The 9,942-nt window shown below is 36.0% G+C and overlaps 1 protein-coding gene across 2 annotated transcripts; it reads left to right on the forward strand.

Moving 5' to 3' along the window:
- Positions 1 to 6,283: 6,283 nt before the first annotated feature.
- LOC106753509 (diphthine methyltransferase homolog) lies at positions 6,284 to 9,622 on the forward strand. 2 transcript variants are annotated; one of them, XM_014635329.2, is made up of 3 exons: positions 6,284 to 6,622; positions 7,190 to 7,547; positions 8,817 to 9,622. In XM_014635329.2, the coding sequence occupies exons 2-3, from the start codon at positions 7,226 to 7,228 to the stop codon at positions 9,533 to 9,535; spliced, it is 1,041 nt and encodes a 346-aa protein (XP_014490815.1). In that variant the 5' UTR covers positions 6,284 to 6,622; positions 7,190 to 7,225; the 3' UTR covers positions 9,536 to 9,622. The 2 variants fall into 2 exon arrangements, with proteins under 2 accessions (XP_014490815.1, XP_022633265.1); XM_022777544.1 differs by lacking the exon at positions 6,284 to 6,622 and adding an exon at positions 6,682 to 6,962.
- The last annotated feature ends 320 nt before the right edge of the window (positions 9,623 to 9,942 follow it).

Raw genomic sequence — 9,942 nt, forward strand, 5'->3', positions numbered from 1 at the left:
AAGAGCTTTAGTACAAATGTTGTCCAGTGCTATGAATGTGGAAAAGAAGGTCACATCAAGCCTAATTGTTCTGACTTACAACCGAAGCAAAAAGGAAAGAAAAGATTCCCTCAAGGAAGAAATACAAGAAGAAAAGGAGCCTACATTGCTTGGGAGAACTCGGATTCTGAAAGCTCAAGTGGTGAAAATTCTGAACAAGAGAAGGAATCAAATTTGTGCTATATGACAGGTGTAACATGGGACGACTATGACAGTGATGCAGACATATCAAATGAACCAGTAGAATTCAAGTATGATCTACTGCAAGATGCATTCAAAGAGCTACATGCTGAAGCTATGCGACTGCAATATAAGGTTAATCGACTAAGGTTTGAAAGAAGAGATTTTGAAAATAGAATTAATAACCTTGTTGTAGAAAATGAAAAATTAGAAAAAAAGTTGAATGGAGCTTTGTTATCTACTAAGGATGTAGAAATTAAAACTGTTACAGTAGAGAAATAATGTGAAAATTGTCCTGCTCATATTGAAAAGATAAATTACTTGACTAGCACGCTAGCTAAGTTTACTCAAGGTAGAGACAATTTAGATGCTGTATTAAATTCATCTGGTAGAATTATTACTAGACAAGGAATTGGTTACAAAGCTCAATCTAACAGAACCAATGCTAGGATATTCACTGTTTTGAATAAACCTGCTAGAAATGCATGTTTTTATTGCAATTGTACTGGTCATACTATTAGAAACTATTATTACAGAAATGTTGGTGTTCCTAAAGGATTATGTGTTTCGATACCAAAGGAACATGTAACAAGGATTAACAATCAAAGACCCAAAGTCAAATGGGTACCAGCAACCAAAACTTAGTTGCTTTGCAGGATACACAACTAATGCAGAGTGATCTCAAGAACAAATTATCTATGGAATACATGTCAAAGATCTTGAGTATCTACAACTAGTAAATCTATATTTATCTGCTGCATCATGCTCATATTGATTAGTTGTTGTTGTATGATTGTTTGTGTTGTATGCTTGACTGTTTGATTGATTGAATTTGCTTGAAAATGATTTTCTAGAAAGGAAAAAGACTTTTTATTCAAATGGCTTGATAAGGAAGAAAACATTATTGCCTTCATCATAGGACATATCCACCTCTTCATCTTGCACTCTGACTTTAAGTTTGCCATTTTCTACATCAATCACGATCCTGACTGTCTTCATAAATGGTCTTCCAAGAATCAAAGGTGCATCTCCATTCTCCTCCATTTCCATTATGAAAAAATCCACTAGAAACAAAAATTTATCCACCTTTACTATTACATCTTCAGTCATTCCATATGGATATTTGAGAGATTTATCCGCCAATTGAAGAGTCATCCTTGTCGGCTTAAGTTCCAATCCTTTAATTCTCTTGAACATAGAGAGGGGCATTAAATTAATGCTAGCTCCCAATTCAATCAAAGCTTTTCCAACTTCTAACTCCCCTATGGTACATGGAATAGTAAAACTCCCTGGATCTTGCAGTTTAGGAGGTAACATCTTCTGTATGACTGCACTATAATTACCTTGCACCTCAATAGTTTCCTTCTCAATATACTTTCTTTTCTTCATGAGAAGTTCTTTCAAGAATTTCGCATATGATGGCATTTGCTGAAGTGCCTCAGAAAACCGTATGGTGATTTCCAACTTCTTAAAAATCTCCATAAATCGCTCAAACTGTTTTTCTTTTTCCTTCCTTGAATATGTCTTAGGATAAGGAAGGGGTTTTTCAATCTCTCTTTCTTTTAATTTTTCAACCTCTTCTTTCTCTATTTCTCCCTCAACTCTCATTTTTTCACTCATTCCACTTTCCTCTTCCTTTCTTTCCTCCCTCTGATCACTCTTATTTTCTTCATTCTCTTTTTCTTTTCCTATTTTCTCAATTTTTCTCTCCTCTAGCACTCTACCTCTCCTAGTAACAACAATCTCACATTCTTCCCTTACAGCACTTCTCACATCCCTCTCACACCCATGCTCTTCCAAACTAGTGTTCATGTCCTCCAAGCTTTTAACATAAAATACACTTCTATTCATAACCTGCTGAAAAAACTCTTCAGAATCTGCATTTTTCTTAAACTGCATGACTTGTGGCTGCTTTTGAATTCTTGAAATTTTTCCAATTTCCTGCGACAATAAAGAAAGTCTTTGTATAATTATCTCCAACTGTTGAGTAATCATCTTGTTCTTCTCCAATATAACATTATGATAATGTGACAATGAATCTTCCTATTGTTGGATAAAATCAACACTTTCACTATTCATTTCATCATTGCTAGTTGCCATATTTTCTATAAGCTCATAAGCTTCTTCAACAATCTTGTTCTGAATACTACCTCCAGTTACAACATTCAACATAAGATTGGACTGCACACCAAGACCTCCAAGGAATGTGAGAACCAATGTTGTCCTATCAAAACCATGTATAGGCGTCTTTCTCATAAATCCTTTGAATCTGTCCCATGCCTGACCTAGAGTCTCCTCCATGCCCTGTCTGAATGAAGAGATCTCCATCTTTCCACTGTTGATTTTAGACTGCGGGAAATACTTACTCAAGAATTTAGAAACCACAGCCTCCCATGATGTAAAGCTTCCTTCTAGAAAAGAATTTAGCCACAACTTAGCATTGCTTCCCAATGAGAAAGGAAACAAACTAAGTTTTATCCTGTGATCTGAAACTCCACTGATCTTCACTGTATTGCATATTTTGTTGAATGTCGTGAGATGATCATATGGACTTTCATTTGATAGTCCATGGAATTGATTACTTTGCACTAGATGTATCAACGCAGGATTCATCACCATGTTCAATGTGTTGTCCCTCGGCATAGCAATACTATTAAAGTGTTGGGGACTAACAACATTAGCTGCGTCTGCTAGAGTGTGTCTAGGAGCTCCTTCTGCTATCTCTTTTGTGTTTTGAGTAGACGCCTCTGGTGAGGATCGCAAGAGTCTTTCAGGAGAGGGGAATAGTTCTCTAGATGGTCTTCTAACTTTCTTCCCCTCATGTCACTTAATCCTTCAAGAAGAGGTTGATTTTTCTTGCTTGTAGTGTGAATTGCTTCCCTGCATACACAAGAAACAAAAACCCTAAAAATCACTTTTATATAAAAATAAAATAAAAACAAACAAAAAAATAAAAATCAAGTCAAATTTAATCAAATTCACACTACTAGAAAAGTTAAACCAATGAGTCCTTGCCAAAAGCGCCAAAAAACTTGTTAACACCCTGGCAAGTGTACCAGATCGTATCAAGTAATAAATAAACGGTAAGTCCGAATATCATTTCCCAAGGGACTCTTAGGCCTAGACGTTCATGTGAATTGATTTCATAAGACTTGAATGAATAATAATTTGATTTTGTGATGCAAAGACGAAAATAAACATGTATGCAAAATCTTTTGGTCAATTGGCAAATAAAGATATGAATGAATGGTGTTGTTGGGGCTTAAGATTTCATCCTCATACACTCTCCTATATATACTATTCTTATTAAATTCAACTTTATTATCAATGTTCATGCAACTTTCTAATTTACTTTAAACCCAATTCCTCAGCGAAAAGAGCCTATCACCAATTACTAGTTTACTATTCTTGGTCTCCCTAGTAATTACTAACGCATTAATGACAAAAGCTTAAAGCAATTGACTGTCCTATTCCTATTCCTAGGTAATATTTCATAATCAAGAGAATTCTCCTCAGGTCTAGATTTCCCTATACGTTCCCATATTGACAAAATCACTGATCATGACACTGAATGAGTTAAACAATGCAAGCTTTAATCTTAGAGAAGAAAACCCAAAACTATTGATAACAAAAGTATATGAATAAAATAAGAACTTCAATATAAGAGAGTTTCAAAAGGATTACATCGTTCCCCAACAACAAAGGGTTTAGTTCACCATTGTCATGGTGAAACTATATGAATTGAATGGAAAGAATCAAAAGATAAACCCTAGATTTGGTAGATTGGAGCTCCCACATCCAAAATCCTCCTTCAAGGGGTGAAAAGAGTGTTCTGCTGTCTCCCTCTGCCAAAAGATCACCCTAAATTTCGTCTAGGATCTATTTATAAACTGTGAAAAATTACAGAAAATAGGCCCAAGCCCAAGTACAGCGCTCAACGCTGGTTTCACTGCTCAATGGTAGGTGCGGTTCTCAAGTGGGACGCTCAGCGTTCACGTCCAGGCGTTTGGCAGTGTCTTTACTGAGAAGTCCAACGCTCAGCGGTGGATCTGACGTTCAGTGGTAGGCGCGATTCTTCATTTTCCCCTCAGCGTTGGCGCTTAAGCTTTTGATAGTGGCTTTTTCCACGAAGGTGGCGCTCAGCGCTAAAAGTGAAGCTGAGCGATGGCTACGATTCTTCTTTTGCACCATTTTTCATCCTTTCTTGAGTCCAACTCCTTTCTACTTCACTTTCCATCATTCAATTCTCGTTTAATCCTGTCAAAACAATGTAAAACCAAGCATAATATCTCTAAAACCAACTTTTACTCTCTTGTAACCTAACTTAAGTGTTTTGCATGATTTTAAGCTCCTTCTAAATCATAAAGGGTGTGCTTTGATATCAATTTCAAGTATAAAAATAACAGTTTTTAGACCGTTATCAATAGGTATATTATACTTGAAAAAAATTTACAATCATGATTCTTTATGGTATGAATGAATTTATTGTTCAATTATGGTAAATTTAATGTATAAAGTAGCTTATGGTTAGTATTTTTTTAACTTGCAAAACATTGGTGTAGTCAAATTTAATACACATGTTAGTGTAGTCAAATGGGTTATACTGTGGTATAAATAGTTATAGATGTGTTGGACACTTATAATGATTATGCTATGTTAGCATGCAAACAATGTAGTTATGATATTTTATGTTATATTGTATCTTACAACCGGATGTTTTATGTGAATAGGTATTGTGTGATGAGGATACCATATGTGTATGCTCATTGTTGTTTCAAATAATAGTAGTAAAATTAATTGCAAAAGATGAAAAATTGACCACATTAGAATTACCTTCTTGAAAAGTCCGTTTGATATTCGAAAACTATTTGGTAACAATTGGACAAGTGAGAAATATTGGAGTAAACCATAAAAATTTAGATAAAGTCGAATTTAAATGGTAGTTAGGTAAACGTCCTATACTAAGAGTAGTAGTCATGAATCCTATAGACCATTCACGTGGGGATGGTGAAGGGAGGATCCCAATTGATAGAAAAAACTTGTAACTCATTGGGATTTTCCTACACTTGAAAAAAGTAGAAGAAGAAAGAAATATAGTAATAATTTGATTATTTATCATTGTACTAAATAGTAGAGAAAATAGAAATTATTTTTTCGTCTTAATAAGAAAAATGAGTAATTAACTTAGATGTCTTTACTAAATGAAGGTAAAAGCGTGTCACCGTATTACTACTTTAACATAAAAGTTCAAAACATAAAAAAGAAGAAGTAAAAATATGAATAAAATTAATCAAAAAGACTTAAAAATAGTGTAAAAGGGATGAATTTACAGGATTAAAGGCTTGGGGTGCATATAGTAAAGTCCTTAAAGAAAACAAACGAACAGTAAGGAAGTGCGAGGTGTAAAGCGCAGGTATAATTAGTAAAGTAAGAATAAAAAAAGGTCTAGGTGCAACCAGTAATAGTCCAAAACTTAAATAAAAGAAGTGTAGTGCAGAAGTAAATGTGCGGGGCTGTAATCAGCGAATACCAGTGCAGCCCCAACCCCAATAAAATAAAGAAAAGAAAACGGGGGTGTGAGGAAGTGTAAAATAGGGGTTTGAGAAGCAGGAAACAGACCAGCCCAAAGCATTTTCCCTTATCAGAATACATGGCTCCCCATTTCCATGGAAGCTTTTTCGTGCACCTCTTCGTCGCGGCGGCACCTCTGACCGGGAACTGCGTCCGATCCGCGACGGCGATCCGAAGCATCGCCGAAAGTAGCATTGAACTGAGGACCACCCTCCCAACGGTTTCCATTACGGCCATCCTCGCCGTGCTGCTGCAGCGGCAATTGGAAGCATCGTTGCACCTCTGACCAGAGACTTCGTTCGCGCCAAACACCAAACACTAACAGTGGAGCCATCACCATCCCTGCTGGGGCTTCTCCGTACACCATTACTACGTGGCACTGATCCGAAGACATTTCTGATTGGAAGCACCACCAGCATCTCTTCTTCCTTTCATTGCCACTGAATACTTTTCCTTCTTCCCAAACGTTTTCACATTTTTATTTCTTGTTTAAGTGTTCTCTGATTATGATCCTCACATAGTGTTTCACCATTGAACTCAAGAATGGAGGAATTGAGGTATATCCACTACAGCAGAGATGATTTCTAGAGTTGAATTATCATTTCACAAAGAAGGAGAAGTGTACCTTAATTCACTTTGCTGTTATTGCTCTCTTGTGCTATCCGCTGCTGGTCCTTCCTCCACCCCTAAGTTCGGTTGCTCTCCGGAAAAATATATATTTCTATCTTTGAGAAATATATAGCTGATGGTTTCAAATAGAGTTGATTGAGGCAGTACATGCACTTTCTATATACGTATAGACTGAACTGTGATCTTCTTAAAGGTTGTTAAGGTGAGACTGGGCCTATGTTTTTATTTGAATCCCTTTTTTCTTTTTGTAAATTTGTTTATATTGAGTTTTCTAGTATTATTATTTTTTTATTGTGCCCTTCACTCCATATTAAACTAAAAATTGTAATTGACTCTAAATCTGTGCTTGCCGGTGATAATCATTATACGTAGCCCAAAACAGTAGATTAAAACGTGAAGTCCACACACTAGATGATGCCAATACCCATGAGTTGTTCATGGATTTCGCAGAAGAGGGAAAGAAACCTTTTTTTTGGGCGAGTCTATGGTTCCTTGATAGGATTTTATATTTCTTGGACCCTTCCTTTGACCTTCCCTAAAAGGTATCTGTGATCAAGTTGATGAACTGCAATTTCAACATGAAAATCTATACCTGTAATCTTTATTGTGCATTTTAAACTTCCAACATCTTTCGTTCCGTTTAATTTTGGTCGGATGCTTTATTTTCGATTGATTTATGTTATGTTCTTCTGACATATGTTTTCTATGGTAAATTACGTTCTTGTGAAATCAGTATGGTAACGTTTAAATTTGGTTGTCTTATTCAAAGTTGCTGATAAGGTAGCTAGGCAATCATTCGGTTAGCATGGACGTAGCACATTGTTATTTAAAGGGGAATGCTGATGCTGTGGAGTTTTGTCCGTATGATTTCTATCATAACGTTTTGGCGGTATCCACTTATACATTACAAGAAGGTTGTCAGCCCAATCGACATGGAAGCATATCACTTTTCAATGTTGATGAGGACAAACGCCACCTTGACATGGTTTTTAGTGAGGAAACTGCTGGGATTTTTGACATAAAGTGGAGCCCACCTGGAGGACGTTTGAATCCTTTTCTAGCTCAAGCAGATGCTGATGGATACTTGAGAATTAAAATGCTGGAAGGTTGCTCTAATGGAGTGGAAGGTATGGATTTAGTCCTAGATTTAAGTTCTATAAAGCACTGTATTGAATATGAACATGTCAACTTAGTAACACTCAAAACTGTATTAAAATAAAAAGTTGTCAAAGTTGAGAGTTCGTAACGACTGATAGGCTGAAATTTGACCAAATATATAAATATTTAGAAGTAATATAAAAAAACTAGGTAAAATCTCATCACAAGTTATAGTGGAGACGTTGCATGTACTCAAGATGAACTATCATTTGTTTGGCTCCAAAACTGAAGATTCGTCCATGTTACTAATAAAATGTTTGAAAGTTTAGTTGTTTTAGGTTTTTCTACATGGCATGTTGGAATGATATAGTGGTGCTTGTGTGAAAGTTTTCCATAACAAAGCTAGCTTAGTCCTTATTGTTTGTTCAAAGTCTCTTATTTCACACTCATCTTCGCTTCTTCACAATGGGTTGACAACACTGGATTCTTGTGATCTTGAATTCGCAATGGATGCCGAGTTCTTAAGCATCATTACCATAGAAGAATGCCAAGTTGACAACACTAAGCTTGATAACAAAACTTCATGCTAATTGCCTTCACAAAACAGACTATGGTGAGGCTCTAATTGTTTTGACCCCGATTGAAATATTGCATTTATCTTGACTTCCTAAACAACACATGGGCAAACATAAACACCGGTCGCTGGTCAATTGAGTAAACGAATTACATTTTATTTCGAGACTCAACGAGTCTCTTCTCCACTCAAGTTTATTCCAAGTCCAGATCTAGAAAGGAGTTCAACAGTCAATTGGCTACCTATATTTAGAAGTGTAGCTGTTGGAATTTACGAGTTGAGACTTGAGAGTTTGATAACAATTTCTCGTGTAGTCTTAAAAATCCCACCACAAGACTGATATGAATTTATGCATCCTGCCATCAGTTCTGGTTCCCATTTATGGCCTATTTTGGCATTATAATCTGTATATTTTATGGCCTTTTTGCATATAAGATTTATCCCTTGTGTTAGTATGAAAATTGAAATCATTGTTACAAATTATTTGACCTCGTGTTTTAGTTACTTTATACACTTTTCTGTTATCGGATTTTTTTTTTAATTTATTTTATATAGGTTTGGTTTTCTACGCAAATTGCAAAGATGTCAAGTATTCTCCATTTCTTGATGTACTCATCCATGACATCTAAGTTATTTCTAAATTGGTATTTTGCTAAAGAGATATCCTGTCATCTTTTTTACTCACTTACCTTGTACTAAAGATTTGTTATTGATTCTATGTCAGGGGTTAATCTAAAGGAGATCACTAAGGAAAAAATCAGCAACTCTATGTGCTTGTACCTGGATTGGAACCCTTCAGCCACATCTATCACAGTAGGACTTTCTGATGGCTCTGTGTCTATTGTTTCTGTTCTTGAATCCAAGCTGGAAATACAAGAACAGTGGAAGGCTCATGATTTTGAACTTTGGACAACCTGCTTTGATACTCACCAACCAAATTTGATATACACTGGCTCTGATGATTGCAAGTTCAGTTGTTGGGATTTGCGAGATAGACCTCCCAATGTGGTATTTCAAAGCTCTAAGGTCCACAAAATGGGTGTTACTTGCATTGAGAAGAGCCCCCATGATCCAAATATCTTGTTGACTGGTAGCTATGATGAATTCCTGAGGGTATGGGATTTAAGGTCTCTCTCAAAACCCCTAAACAAGACTTCAATTAGCTTAGGAGGAGGAGTTTGGAGGGTTAAGCAGCACCCCTTCATTCCAGGCTTGGTCTTGGCTGCATGTATGCACAATGGTTTTGCTATTGTTGCTATTAAAGGTGACAATGCTGAAGTATTGGAAACTTACAACAAACATGATTCTCTTGCTTATGGAGTAGACTGGCATAAAGGTGAAGCAAATCACTTAGGTGGGAAAACCAAACCATTGATGGCTACTTGCTCATTCTATGACAAACATGTTCGGGTGTGGAGGTCAGCAAATGATATTATCTTGTAGAATATGTTCATTCTTGCTTCACTTTAGCCCTCTAGGAAATGTGATACACAGTTTATTTATTCAATCATGGTTGCATTATTTTGACAATTTCATTTGCATTTAATCGTTTTTTTTCTGTGTGTGGGATATGTGTGTGTGTGAGCCTCTAGGCCAAACTCAAAATTTCAGACTTGCCCAAGAAGTTGGCTTGTCCAACGAGAACCTCAATTACAACATAAAACCCCAAATCACGTTTCTCAATTGCTCCTTAGAGTCTTATTTTTCACAATATGACTTAACTGAACAAATAAAACTCTGATTAAAAATTTAAACATAAATTTATTTTAAGCACATCTAAGCTATATGCATTGAGCATACGTGCAAACTCAAAATTTGTTCTTCAATCTGTGTAAATATTTATAGTTTCA

This window comes from Vigna radiata, unplaced genomic scaffold (assembly GCF_000741045.1).
Source record: "Vigna radiata var. radiata cultivar VC1973A unplaced genomic scaffold, Vradiata_ver6 scaffold_137, whole genome shotgun sequence".
NCBI lineage: Eukaryota > Viridiplantae > Streptophyta > Magnoliopsida > Fabales > Fabaceae > Vigna > Vigna radiata.

Bases quoted from the DNA above. Each gene is read 5' to 3' on its own strand.
- LOC106753509 (XM_014635329.2), top strand. From the start codon at position 7,226: ATGGACGTAGCACATTGTTATTTAAAGGGGAATGCTGATGCTGTGGAG. The intron at 7,548-8,816 runs GTATGGATTTAG...ATTCTATGTCAG, and splicing joins TTGCTCTAATGGAGTGGAAG to GGGTTAATCTAAAGGAGATC.